General features: G+C 38.0%; 1 protein-coding gene across 1 annotated transcript in view; it reads left to right on the plus strand.

Moving 5' to 3' along the window:
• Positions 1-15,556, plus strand: part of LOC307139994 (uncharacterized protein) — a 94,927-nt gene that overhangs the window by 63,897 nt on the left and 15,474 nt on the right. The window contains exons 24-34 of the mRNA XM_079839236.1: positions 308-481; positions 584-757; positions 2,707-2,880; positions 2,983-3,156; positions 3,849-4,022; positions 4,125-4,298; positions 6,250-6,423; positions 6,526-6,699; positions 8,650-8,823; positions 8,926-9,099; positions 9,792-9,965. Coding sequence (XP_079695362.1) covers positions 308-481; positions 584-757; positions 2,707-2,880; positions 2,983-3,156; positions 3,849-4,022; positions 4,125-4,298; positions 6,250-6,423; positions 6,526-6,699; positions 8,650-8,823; positions 8,926-9,099; positions 9,792-9,965 — 1,914 coding nt within the window. The remainder of the gene's footprint in view (positions 1-307; positions 482-583; positions 758-2,706; positions 2,881-2,982; positions 3,157-3,848; positions 4,023-4,124; positions 4,299-6,249; positions 6,424-6,525; positions 6,700-8,649; positions 8,824-8,925; positions 9,100-9,791; positions 9,966-15,556) is intronic.

Genomic DNA, 15,556 nt, shown 5'->3' on the forward strand with positions numbered 1-15,556 from the left:
AGTGCTTTTCACAATGCAGATTGTTTCAAAGCAGCTTTACAGTGTTAAACAGGAAAATAATGCAACAGAATCTGATTCAGCCGCTCTGGAGAAAACACTGATGTCATCAGCTCATTTCAATTATCATACAGTGATAGTGTGGGCATTAGATCAGTAATTAGATCAGTAATTTAGTTTATATAGTTAATTTAGTTTAATAATTAGATTTATTTGGATATTTAGTTGAAAAATTTAGTGACCACTGTATGTCTTTAGCTCAGATCTGTGATGATGATCTTAGTATTGTCTTTTCTCTTTCTGTCTTCAGTCTGAGTTACTGCAGTTTTACAGAGAAACAGTGTCTCATCCTGACTTCAGCTCTGAGATCAAACCCATCACACCTGAGAGAGCTGGACCTGAGCTGGAATAAACTAGGAGACTCTGGAGTGAAGCCCTTATGTGCCGTACTGGAGGATTCTCACTGTAAACTGGAGAGATTGAGGTGAGGAACTCAATATCTCATCAATAGCCTGAGTTCACACTACATTTATGAAGATGCTATAACTTTACAGAATAAAGAGTTTTCTCATCTCTCTCAATGTAGGTTAATCTGCTGTGATATGGCAGATGAAGGTTGTTCTGCTGTGACTTCAGCTCTGAGATCAAACCCATCACACCTGAGAGAGCTGGACCTGAGTCTGAATAAACTAGGAGACTCTGGAGTGAGAAGCCTCAGTGATCTACTGATGAACCCACAATCACAGCTGGAGAAACTACAGTCAGTATCATTATACTGTACAGTTACAGTGAGATTACAGTTCACTGTTTAGTTCAAGACAACTGGACACGAGTCACATCATTTACACTGATACATTGCATCTGCTGGTCTTTGCCATTGGTCACAATTAAAATTAGGCGTCTTGAGGAAATAAATTCATTAAAGTATTTGACACAATGAACTGATTAGTGGTATTAGCGGTATCAAGGCATCTCTATTGTTATTCTCCACACTTATTATTCTTCTTCTGGACAAAATTTCCTCCCACACCGTTTGTCACAGACCCAATAATCAGGCGTCAAATCAACCGGCTTATTATCAATTTACTCAGCCAACCAATCACTATCTCTGGGTCATCGTGAAGCTATCAAGCCACGCCCTAGCAACCATTTAGAGCTCCCTGGCAACTGATCCCATAGACTTCCATTGAAAAACATCAAAGGGATATCTTTGGATAGAAGTGTCATAGAAACACGAGGGTGGGTTTGTTTGACTCGGGACATCAACAGCCAATCACAAATCACCTTCAACACTTCCTAGCCACGCCTTAGTAACCATTATCAAGCACCCTAGAGACCCAAATCCAAAGAGCTATATCTTTTAATCTGAATGTCATAGAGGCATGGGGATTGGTTTATTTCATTCATATTGACAAGCAGCCTCTGGAGTATCATCATTGGCAGCTGCCACACCACTCCATAGCAACCAAACAGAGTACCCTAGCAACCATTTAACAAGGCCTATATCTCTGCATCAGAACATCATAGAGACGTGGGGGTTGGGTCTTTTGGCTCATGCTAGCAAACTGGACTTTCAACATGCTACACATGCTAGCAGTGAATAGCTAAATGCTAATAGTGTTTAGCTTAGGGTTAGAACATGATAATAACAAGTCAAAATGTGCTAGCATTAATGCTAACAAAATGCTAATCATGTTAACATAATGATAGCATAATGCTAATTGTGTTAGCATTATTCTAACAACATGCTAATCATGTTAGCATTTGGTTAAAACATACTAGCAAAAAATGCTAATCATGTTAGCATATTGCTAGCAACATGTTAATTGTGTTATCATCATGCTAAAAAAAGCTAATTGTGTTAGCAATGTTGTTAAAAACATGCTAATCATGTTAGCATTATGGTAGCAAAACATGCTAAACATGTAACCTAATCATGTTAACATCATGCTAATCGTCTTAGCTAATCATACTAACATAATGCCAATCGTGTTATCTAATCATGTTAACATCATGCTAATCGTGTTAGCATTATGTTAACATCATGCTAATCGTGTTAACATAATGCTAACAACATGCTAATTGTGTTAACATTATGCTAACATCATGCTACTCATGTTAGCTAATCATGTTAACATCATGTTAATCGTGTTAGCATAATACTCACATCATGCTAATCGTGTTAACATAATGTTAACAACATGCTAATTGTGTTAGCATCATGCTAACATCATGCTACTCATGTTAGCTAATCATGCTAACATCATGTTAATCGTGTTAGCATTAATGCTAACATCATGCTAATCATGTTAGCTAATCATGTTAACATCATGTTAATTGTGTTAGCATAATGCTAACAACATGCTAATCATGTTAACATCTTGCTAGCAAAATGCTAACTGTTTTTTTTTGCCACTGCAAGCACCACTCACATTTTCTTCAGGAAATATACATTCTAGTTGTGTACATGTTGTTCTGCAGAAATATCATGAGATTTGAATCGGTTGCTACAATAAACAAAAGAGACACAAAATAAATAGTTTTAAAGTTTTAAAAAAGAAAGAGAAGAAACATCAGTTTCCAGCACACAGAACTAGTGACACGATTACAAGCAGATTATGGGAACTATAGACTATATGAGCACTGTATGTCTTTAATAAGATCATCATCACAGATCTGAGCTATTGTCTTTTCTCTTTCTGTCTTCAGTCTGAGTTACTGCAGTATTACAGAGAAACAGTGTCTCATCCTGACTTCAGCTCTGAGATCAAACCCATCACACCTGAGAGATCTGGACCTGAGCTGGAATAAACTAGGAGACTCTGGAGTGAAGCCCTTATGTGCCGTACTGGAGGATTCTCACTGTAAACTGGAGACATTGAGGTGAAGAACTCAATATCTCATCAATAGCCTGAGTTCACACTACATTTATGAAGATGCTATAACTTTACAGAATAAAGAGTTTTCTCATCTCTCTAAATGTAGGTTAAGCTGCTGTGATATGGCAGATGAAGGTTGTTCTGCTGTGACTTCAGCTCTGAGATCAAACCCATCACACCTGAGAGAGCTGGACCTGAGCTGGAATACACTAGGAGACTCTGGAGTGAGAAACCTCAGTGATCTACTGATGAACCCACAATCACAGCTGGAGACACTACAGTCAGTATCATTATACTGTACAGTTACAGTGAGATTACAGTTCACTGTTTAGTTCAAGACAACTGGACACGAGTCACATCATTTACACTGAAGCATTGCATCTGCTGGTCTTTGCCATTGGTCACAATTCAAATTAGGCGTCTTGAGTAAATCATTTCATTTAAAGTATTTGAAACAATGAACTGATTGTGTACATATTGTTCTGCAGAAATATCATGAGATTTGAATCTGCTGCTACAATAAACAAAAGAGACAAAAGAGAAATAGTTTAAAAGTTTTAAAAAAGAAAGAGAAGAAACATCAGTTTCCAGCACACAGAACTAGTGACACGATTACAAGCAGATTATGGGAACTATAGACTTTTTTTTTTCAACTTTATTTATACAGTGCTTTTCACAATGCAGATTGTTTCAAAGCAGCTTCGCAGTGTTAAACAGGAAAATAATGCAACAGAATCTGATTCAGCCGCTCTGGAGAAAACACTGATGTCATCAGCTCATTTCAATTATCATACAGTGATAGTGTGGGCATTAGATCAGTAATTAGATCAGTAATTTAGTTTATATAGTTAATTTAGTTTAATAATTAGATTTATTTGGATATTTAGTTGAAAAATTTAGTGACCACTGTATGTCTTTAGCTCAGATCTGTGATGATGATCTTAGTATTGTCTTTTCTCTTTCTGTCTTCAGTCTGAGTTACTGCAGAATTACAGAGAAACAGTGTCTCATCCTGACTTCAGCTCTGAGATCAAACCCATCACACCTGAGAGAGCTGGACCTGAGTGTGAATAAACTAGGAGACTCTGGAGTGAAGCCCTTATGTGCCGCACTGGAGGATTCTCACTGTAAACTGGAGAGATTGAGGTGAAGAACTCAAGATCTCATGAATAGCCTGAGTTCACACTACATTTATGAAGATGCTATAACTTTACAGAATAAAGAGTTTTCTCATTTCTCTCAATGTAGGTTAAGATACTGTGATATGACAGATGAAGGTTGTTCTGCTGTGACTTCAGCTCTGAGATCAAACCCATCACACCTGAGAGAGCTGGACCTGAGTCTGAATAAACTAGGAGACTCTGGAGTGAGAAGCCTCAGTGATCTACTGATGAACCCACAATCACAGCTGGAGACACTACAGTCAGTATCATTATACTGTACAGTTACAGTGAGATTACAGTTCACTGTTTAGTTCAAGACAACTGGACACGAGTCACATCATTTACACTGAAGCATTGCATCTGCTGGTCTTTGCCATTGGTCACAATTAAAATTAGGCGTCTTGAGTAAATCATTTCATTTAAAGTATTTGACACAATGAACTGATTAGTGGTATTAGCGGTATCAAGGCATCTCTATTGTTATTCTCCACACTTATTATTCTTCTTCTGGACAAAATTTCCTCCCACACCGTTTGTCACAGACCCACTAATCAGGCGTCAAATCAACCGGCTTATTATCAATTTACTCAGCCAACCAATCACTATCTCTGGGTCATCGTGAAGCTATCAAGCCACGCCCTAGCAACCATTTAGAGCTCCCTGGCAACTGATCCCATAGACTTCCATTGAAAAACATCAAAGGGATATCTTTGGATAGAAGTGTCATAGAAACACGAGGGTGGGTTTGTTTGACTCGGGACATCAACAGCCAATCACAAATCACCTTCAACACTTCCTAGCCACGCCCTAGCAACCATTATCAAGCACCCTAGAGACCCAAATCCAAAGAGCTATATCTTTTAATCTGAATGTCATAGAGGCATGGGGATTGTTTTATATCATTCATATTGACAAGCAGCCTCTGGAGTATCATCATTGGCAGCTGCCACACCACTCCATAGCAACCAAACAGAGTACCCTAGCAACCATTTAACAAGGCCTATATCTCTGCATCAGAACATCATAGAGACGTGGGGGTTGGGTCTTTTGGCTCATGCTAGCAAACTGGACTTTCAACATGCTACACATGCTAGCAGTGAATAGCTAAATGCTAATAGTGTTTAGCTTAGGGTTAGAACATGATAATAACAAGTCAAAATGTGCTAGCATTAATGCTAACAAAATGCTAATCATGTTAACATAATGATAGCATAATGCTAATTGTGTTAGCATTATTCTAGCAACATGCTAATCATGTTAGCATTTGGTTAAAACATACTAGCAAAAAATGCTAATCATGTTAGCATATTGCTAGCAACATGTTAATTGTGTTATCATCATGCTAAAAAAAGCTAATTGTGTTAGCAATGTTGTTAAAAACATGCTAATCATGTTAGCATTATGGTAGCAAAACATGCTAAACATGTAACCTAATCATGTTAACATCATGCTAATCGTCTTAGCTAATCATGCTAACATAATGCCAATCGTGTTATCTAATCATGTTAACATCATGCTAATCTTGTTAGCATTATGTTAACATCATGCTAATCGTGTTAACATAATGCTAACAACATGCTAATTGTGTTAGCATAATGCTAACATCATGCTACTCATGTTAGCTAATCATGTTAACATCATGTTAATCGTGTTAGCATAATACTCACATCATGCTAATCGTGTTAACATAATGTTAACAACATGCTAATTGTGTTAGCATCATGCTAACATCATGCTACTCATGTTAGCTAATCATGCTAACATCATGTTAATCGTGTTAGCATTAATGCTAACATCATGCTAATCATGCTAGCTAATCATGTTAACATCATGTTAATTGTGTTAGCATAATGCTAACAACATGCTTATCATGTTAACATCTTGCTAGCAAAATGCTAACTGTTTTTTTTTTGCCACTGCAAGCACCACTCACATTTTCTTCAGGAAATATACATTCTAGTTGTGTACATGTTGTTCTGCAGAAATATCATGAGATTTGAATCGGTTGCTACAATAAACAAAAGAGACACAAAATAAATAGTTTTAAAGTTTTAAAAAAGAAAGAGAAGAAACATCAGTTTCCAGCACACAGAACTAGTGACACGATTACAAGCAGATTATGGGAACTATAGACTATATGACCACTGTATGTCTTTAATAAGATCATCATCACAGATCTGAGCTATTGTCTTTTCTCTTTCTGTCTTCAGTCTGAGTTACTGCAGTATTACAGAGAAACAGTGTCTCATCCTGACTTCAGCTCTGAGATCAAACCCATCACACCTGAGAGAGCTGGACCTGAGCTGGAATAAACTAGGAGACTCTGGAGTGAAGCCCTTATGTGACGCACTGGAGGATTCTCACTGTAAACTGGAGAGATTGAGGTGAAGAACTCAATATCTCATCAATAGCCTGAGTTCACACTACATTTATGAAGATGCTATAACTTTACAGAATAAAGAGTTCTCTCATTTCTCTCAATGTAGGTTAAGAGACTGTGATATGACAGATGAAGGTTGTTCTGCTGTGACTTCAGCTCTGAGATCAAACCCATCACACCTGAGAGAGCTGGACCTGAGCTGGAATAAACTAGGAGACTCTGGAGTGAGAAGCCTCAGTGATCTACTGATGAACCCACAATCACAGCTGGAGAAACTACAGTCAGTATCATTATACTGTACAGTTACAGTGAGATTACAGTTCACTGTTTAGTTCAAGACAACTGGACACGAGTCACATCATTTACACTGATACATTGCATCTGCTGGTCTTTGCCATTGGTCACAATTAAAATTAGGCGTCTTGAGGAAATAAATTCATTAAAGTATTTGACACAATGAACTGATTAGTGGTATTAGCGGTAGCAAGGCATCTCTATTGTTATTCTCCACACTTATTATTCTTCTTCTGGACAAAATTTCCTCCCACACCGTTTGTCACAGACCCACTAATCAGGCGTCAAATCGACCGGCTTATTATCAATTTACTCAGCCAACCAATCACTATCTCTGGGTCATCGTGAAGCTATCAAGCCACGCCCTAGCAACCATTTAGAGCTCCCTGGCAACTGATCCCATAGACTTCCATTGAAAAACATCAAAGGGATATCTTTGGATAGAAGTGTCATAGAAACACGAGGGTGGGTTTGTTTGACTCGGGACATCAACAGCCAATCACAAATCACCTTCAACACTTCCTAGCCACGCCCTAGCAACCATTATCAAGCACCCTAGAGACCCAAATCCAAAGAGCTATATCTTTTAATCTGAATGTCATAGAGGCATGGGGATTGGTTTATATCATTCATATTGACAAGCAGCCTCTGGAGTATCATCATTGGCAGCTGCCACGCCACTCCATAGCAACCAAACAGAGTACCCTAGCAACCATTTAACAAGGCCTATATCTCTGCATCAAAACATCATAGAGACGTGGGGGTTGGGTCTTTTGGCTCATGCTAGCAAACTGGACTTTCAACATGCTACACATGCTAGCAGTGAATAGCTAAATGCTAATAGTGTTTAGCTTAGGGTTAGAACATGATAATAACAAGTCAAAATGTGCTAGCATTAATGCTAACAAAATGCTAATCATGTTAACATAATGATAGCATAATGCTAATTGTGTTAGCATTATTCTAGCAACATGCTAATCATGTTAGCATTTGGTTAAAACATACTAGAAAAACATGCTAATCATGTTAGCATATTGTTAGCAACATGTTAATTGTGTTATCATCATGCTAAAAAAAAGCTAATTGTGTTAGCAATGTTGTTAAAAACATGCTAATCATGTTAGCATTATGCTAGCAAAACATGCTAATCATGTAACCTAATCATGTTAACATCATACTAATCGTCTTAGCTAATCATGCTAACATAATGCCAATCGTGTTATCTAATCATGTTAACATCATGCTAATCGTGTTAGCATAATGTTAACATCATGCTAATCATGTTAACATAATGCTAACAACATGCTAATTGTGTTAGCATAATGCTAACATCATGCTACTCATGTTAGCTAATCATGTTAACATCATGTTAATCGTGTTAGCATAATACTCACATCATGCTAATCGTGTTAACATAATGTTAACAACATTCTAATTGTGTTAGCATCATGCTAACATCATGCTACTCATGTTAGCTAATCATGCTAACATCATGTTAATCGTGTTAACATTAATGCTAACATCATGCTAATCATGTTAGCTAATCATGTTAACATCATGTTAATTGTGTTAGCATAATGCTAACAACATGCTTATCATGTTAACATCTTGCTAGCAAAATGCTAACTGTTTTTTTTTGCCACTGCAAGCACCACTCACATTTTCTTCAGGAAATATACATTCTAGTTGTGTACATGTTGTTCTGCAGAAATATCATGAGATTTGAATCGGTTGCTACAATAAACAAAAGAGACACAAAATAAATAGTTTTAAAGTTTTAAAAAAGAAAGAGAAGAAACATCAGTTTCCAGCACACAGAACTAGTGACACGATTACAAGCAGATTATGGGAACTATAGACTATATGACCACTGTATGTCTTTACTAAGATCATCATCACAGATCTGAGCTATTGTCTTTTCTCTTTCTGTCTTCAGTCTGAGTTACTGCAGTATTACAGAGAAACAGTGTCTCATCCTGACTTCAGCTCTTAGATCAAACCCATCACACCTGAGAGAGCTGGACCTGAGCTGGAATAAACTAGGAGACTCTGGAGTGAAGCCCTTATGTGCCGTACTGGAGGATTCTCACTGTAAACTGGAGAGATTGAGGTGAAGAACTCAATATCTCATCAATAGCCTGAGTTCACACTACATTTATGAAGATGCTATAACTTTACAGAATAAAGAGTTTTCTCATCTCTCTCAATGTAGGTTAATCTGCTGTGATATGGCAGATGAAGGTTGTTCTGCTGTGACTTCAGCTCTGAGATCAAACCCATCACACCTGAGAGAGCTGGACCTGAGCTGGAATAAACTAGGAGACTCTGGAGTGAGAAACCTCAGTGATCTACTGATGAACCCACAATCACAGCTGGAGACACTACAGTCAGTATCATTATACTGTACAGTTACAGTGAGATTACAGTTCACTGTTTAGTTCAAGACAACTGGACACGAGTCACATCATTTACACTGATACATTGCATCTGCTGGTCTTTGCCATTGGTCACAATTCAAATTAGGCGTCTTGAGTAAATCATTTCATTTAAAGTATTTGAAACAATGAACTGATTGTGTACATATTGTTCTGCAGAAATATCATGAGATTTGAATCTGCTGCTACAATAAACAAAAGAGACAAAAAAGAAATAGTTTAAAGTTTTAAAAAAGAAAGAGAAGAAACATCAGTTTCCAGCACACAGAACTAGAGACACGATTACAAGCAGATTATGGGAACTATAGACTTTTTTTTTTTCAACTTTATTTATACAGTGCTTTTCACAATGCAGATTGTTTCAAAGCAGCTTTACAGTGTTAAACAGGAAAATAATGCAACAGAATCTGATTCAGCCGCTCTGGAGAAAACACTGATGTCATCAGCTCATTTCAATTATCATACAGTGATAGTGTGGGCATTAGATCAGTAATTAGATCAGTAATTTAGTTTATATAGTTAATTTAGTTTAATAATTAGATTTATTTGGATATTTAGTTGAAAAATTTAGTGACCACTATATGTCTTTAGCTCAGATCTGTGATGATGATCTTAGTATTGTCTTTTCTCTTTCTGTCTTCAGTCTGAGTTACTGCAGTATTACAGAGAAACAGTGTCTCATCCTGACTTCAGCTCTGAGATCAAACCCATCACACCTGAGAGAGCTGGACCTGAGAGGGAATAAACTAGGAGACTCTGGAGTGAGAAGCCTCAGTGATCTACTGATGAACCCACAATCACAGCTGGAGAAACTACAGTCAGTATCATTATACTGTACAGTTACAGTGAGATTACAGTTCACTGTTTAGTTCAAGACAACTGGACACAAGTCTCATCATTTACACTGAAGCATTGCATCTGCTGGTCTTTGCCATTGGTCACAATTAAAATTAGGCGTCTTGAGGAAATAAATTCATTAAAGTATTTGACACAATGAACTGATTAGTGGTATTAGCGGTATCAAGGCATCTCTATTGTTATTCTCCACACTTATTATTCTTCTTCTGGACAAAATTTCCTCCCACACCGTTTGTCACAGACCCACTAATCAGGCGTCAAATCGACCGGCTTATTATCAATTTACTCAGCCAACCAATCACTATCTCTGGGTCATCGTGAAGCTATCAAGCCACGCCCTAGCAACCATTTAGAGCTCCCTGGCAACTGATCCCATAGACTTCCATTGAAAAACATCAAAGGGATATCTTTGGATAGAAGTGTCATAGAAACACGAGGGTGGGTTTGTTTGACTCGGGACATCAACAGCCAATCACAAACCACCTTCAACACTTCCTAGCCACGCCCTAGCAACCATTATCAAGCACCCTAGAGACCCAAATCCAAAGAGCTATATCTTTTAATCTGAATGTCATAGAGGCATGGGGATTGGTTTATATCATTCATATTGACAAGCAGCCTCTGGAGTATCATCATTGGCAGCTGCCACACCACTCCATAGCAACCAAACAGAGTACCCTAGCAACCATTTAACAAGGCCTATATCTCTGCATCAGAACATCATAGAGACGTGGGGGTTGGGTCTTTTGGCTCATGCTAGCAAACTGGACTTTCAACGTGCTACACATGCTAGCAGTGAATAGCTAAATGCTAATAGTGTTTAGCTTAGGGTTAGAACATGATAATAACAAGTCAAAATGTGCTAGCATTAATGCTAACAAAATGCTAATCATGTTAACATAATGATAGCATAATGCTAATTGTGTCAGCATTATTCTAGCAAAATGCTAATCATGTTAGCATTTGGTTAAAACATACTAGCAAAAAATGCTAATCATGTTAGCATATTGCTAGCAACATGTTAATTGTGTTATCATCATGCTAAAAAAAGCTAATTGTGTTAACATTATGCTAGCAAAAACATGCTAATCCTGTTAGCTTATCATGTTAACATCATGCTAATCGTGTTAGCTAATCATGATAACATCATGCTAATTGTGTTATCTAATCATGCTAACATCATGCTGATCATGATAATATCATGCTAACAACATGCTAATCATGTTAGCATCATGCTAACAAAATGCTAATTGTGTTATCATCATGCAAACATCATGTTAATCATGTTAGCTAATCATGCTAACATAATGCTAATCGTGTTAGCATCATGCTAACTGTGGACCACACTTGCCGATAACAGATTAATCAACCGATAGTTTTTAAAATGGATACTGGATAAAAACAAATAAATAAACATAACAGTTCTGAACTATGAAAATTGCTAAATTAAATATGTAAAAATGGATACATTAAAAAAGTTCTAACAGAACAAATTCCACAGAAAATAATTTAAACATAAAAAAATATATTATAAATAAATGTTCCTTTAGCTATCCGCCTGTTTCCGGGGGGCGCTACTGTAAAAAAGAACGTGGGTACAACTTCCGGTGAGGCGGCGGGAGTAGTTTACCGATGGGATTGTGTGTGCTAGTTAGTGGAGAGGCTAAGAGTTTTTCGGATCATTGGCAAGGTTTCAAAATGATCACTTTTACATTTGTTTTTATCAGATGGTGCCACAAGGGTTAATGAAGGTTACTGTGAAGCAACATGAATGACACACACGAAACATTACAGTTTAGTACATTTATTAGTTAATTAATAATATCACAATACAATAAACATTGTCCTTACTTTACTGACCCTCCACAAAAGAGCTGCTTCATGACTACAGCAGCGTCCTGGCCCTAATACATGAACACCCGCGGTCTGTCCTTCACCGGTCACTGATGCTGGAACACATGCCTTATGATGGGATACGTGTAGACTCGGCTCAATGTCCGCTTTTAGATCGTTTCCGACAGATACTGATACGCCACTGAGCTTTCAGATTGCTCATCGCCTTACCATCACAAGCTAACGTTACTGAATCTAGAAAATAGGCAAGGCAAGGCAAGGCAAGTTTATTTGTATAGCACATTTCATACACAGTGGCAATTCAAAGTGCTTTACACAGAAATGAAATAAAAATATTACAGTTATAACAGGAATTAAAAGAAATAAAAAATAAAGAAAATATTGAAAGATAAAAATAAAGAGTATAATTAAAAATAAAAACAGGGTTAAATTTAAGCATATAAATTAAAATGCAAGCAGTTCGGACAAAGCACGTACAGTTGCACAGCTCATTCAGTAAATGCACAGCTGAACAGATGTGTTTTGAGTCTGGTTTTGAAAGTGGCTTCTGTTGGAGCACATCTGATCTGGTCAGGAAGCTGGTTCCAGCTACGGCTGGCATAATAGCTAAACGCAGACTCTCCTTGCTTTGAGTGAACCCTTGGTATTTCTAGTTGACTTGATCCTGATGATCTGAGTGATCTGTTGGGTTTGTATTCAATCAGCATATCTGCAATGTATTGAGGTCCTTGGTCATTGAGTGATTTATATACAAGTAATAGCACTTTAAAATCGATCCTAAATGTAACTGGAAGCCAGTGTAAAGATCTGAGGACTGGTGTGATATGGTCATATTTTCTGGTTCTGCTCAGGATCCTGGCAGCAGCGTTCTGTATGAGCTGCAGCTGTCTAATGGTCTTTTTGGGAAGGCCGGTGAGGAGACCATTACAATAATCCACTCTGCTGGTAATAAAAGCATGAACGAGTTTCTCTAAGTCTTGCCTGGAAACAAATCTTCTAATTCTTGATATATTTTTGAGATGATAGTAAGCGGATTTAGTTATTGCTTTGACATGACTATTGAAACTCAGGTCTGACTCCAAAATCACACCAAGATTCCTGACTTGATTTTTTGATTTCAGGCCTTTAGCCTCAAGATATGCATTCACCTTGAGAATTTCATCTTTGTTTCCAAATGTAGTAATTTCAGTTTTGTCTTTGTTTAACTGAAGAAAGTTTTGGCACATCCAACTGTTAACTTCATCAATGCATTTACACAGAGAGTCAATGGGGCTGTAGTCATTTGGTGATAGGGCTAAGTAGATCTGGGTGTCGTCAGCATAGCTGTGGTAAGCCATTTTGTTATTTTTCATTATTTGGCTGAGTGGCAGCATATACAGATTGAATAGGAGTGGTGCAAGAATTGACCCTTGTGGGACTCCGCATGTCATGGATGTCCACTCAGACTTATGGTCACCTATACTCACATAATAACCTCTCCCTTCTAAGTATGACCTGAACCATTTGAGGACCATTCCAGAAAGCCCAACCCAATTTTCTAGCCTGTCAAGAAGTATGTTGTGGTCAACAGTGTCGAATGCAGCACTGAGGTCCAGTAGTACCAGAATTGATGTTTTGCCTGTATCTGTATTGAGGCGAATATCATTTATGATCTTTATGAGCGCTGTATCTGTGCTGTGATGCGGTCGGAAACCAGATTGAAAATTGTCAAAGTATCCGTTTGAGTTCAAGAATTTGTTCAGCTGACTGAAAACAACTTTTTCAATGATCTTGCCTATGAAGGGGAGATTTGAGATTGGTCTGTAGTTACTCAGTATGGAGTTATCCAGATTTCTCTTTTTCAGGAGAGGCTTAACTACTGCGGTTTTTAGGGAGTTTGGAAAAGTCCCAGAAAGAAGTGAGGCGTTTACCACTTCGAGAAGATCTGCTTCTAAACAGTTAATCACACTTTTGAAAAAAGAAGTGGGGAGTGTGTCAAGGGCGCAGGTTGATGTTTTAAGGTGCTGTACTGTTTCTTCTAAAATTTTACCATCAATTGCTTCGAAATCAGTCATAGTAACTTTCTGAGGCTGTGGTCTGATCTGATTCACCCCAGAGAAACTCAAGGATGTGCTGATCGCATTTCTGATATTAATGATTTTCTCGGAGAAGAAGGAAGCAAACTCACTACATTTGCTGTCTGAGAGCATTTCACTGGGAATGTGACTCGGGGGGTTTGTTAGTCTCTCTACAGTAGCAAAAAGAGTGCGTGTGTTGTTTATGTTTCTGTTTATAATATTTGAAAAGAAGGTCTGTCTAGCTTTGCCTAGTTCCACATTGAAAGCACGAAGACTGTCTTTATAGATCTTATAATGGACTACAAGTTTTGTCTTTCGCCACATGCGTTCCGATTTCCTGCATTGTCTTTTCATTAATTGCACTGCTGTTGAGTTTCTCCAGGGTGCTTTTTGTTTGCCACTCTTTTTCCTGGCTTTTACAGGAGCAATATCATCAATTACACCCTTAACTTTTGAGTTAAAAGAGTCAAGGAGAAAATCAACAGAGTCTGCAGATATGCTTGGTGTTAGAGATATAGCCTTCATAAACAGCACACTAGTGTTCTCATTTAAGCATCTCTTTTTGATAGAGACAGATCTAGTTTCAATGGCAGGAGAGATTGATATATCAAAGAAAATACAGAAATGATCAGACAGTGCCACATCCTTAATAACTATTGATGAAATATTTAGACCCTTACTGATAAGTAAATCTAGAGTGTGTCCACGATCATGTGTGGGTCCGTGAACATGTTGTGTCAAATCAAAAGTGTTAAGTACAGTCATGAGATCTTTTGTTGTACTGGATTCAGCATTGTCAATGTGAATGTTAAAATCCCCAGCAATAGCAAAACAGTCATACTCAGATGAGATTGCTGATAACAGCTCTGTAAAGTCATCAATAAAGGCCGGAGAATATTTCGGAGGCCTATAAATAATGATAAGCAGGATGCGTGGTGCACCTTTTAGCACAATGCCCAGATATTCTAGAGACAAATAGTCACCAAATGATACTTGCTTACATTGATAAACATCTTTAAATAGAGCTGCGACCCCCCCTCCCCTTCTGACTGTTCTGCAGACACTCATAAAAGTAAAGTTAGGAGGGGCTGTTTCATTGAGGACTGTTGCACTGTAGCTGTCTTCTAGCCACGTTTCATTTAGAAGCAAAAAATCTAGGTTGTTTGTGGATATTAAGTCGTTGACTAGAAATGATTTGTTTTTAAGTGAACGGATGTTTAAGAGTGCTAACTTAACAGTATTAATTTTAATTTTTTCCCCCATAGTAATCTTAGTTTGACAATTAACAGGCAGCAGATTAGATGGGTTTGCCATACGGCCTGAGAAAGCCTTGGACTTTCTATCACGTAACAGAACAGAAATAGAGAAAGATAGAGACACACTGGGCTCACGCATGTTTTGTAAACATTTGATAAGATTGCTGTTGACTTTGCGAGGACCCAGAACACGTCACTGAGAGCTGGAATCAGTTGTTTTTGGTGCAGATGGAGGAGGGTGTGTGCCCTGACGTTGTGACCGAAGAAATCTCACAGGAGGAGGGGCAGAGCGAGCTGGGCCCACAGTCTTTGGTGGTTGTGGGCCTTGACGCTTTTTGGTTGATATCTGGGGGCTCGCAGCGATCGAGTATGATTGTCTGTTT

The sequence above is a fragment of the Gobio gobio genome, assembly GCF_949357685.1.
Source record: "Gobio gobio genome assembly, chromosome: 16".
Classification (NCBI taxonomy): Eukaryota; Metazoa; Chordata; class Actinopteri; order Cypriniformes; family Gobionidae; genus Gobio; species Gobio gobio.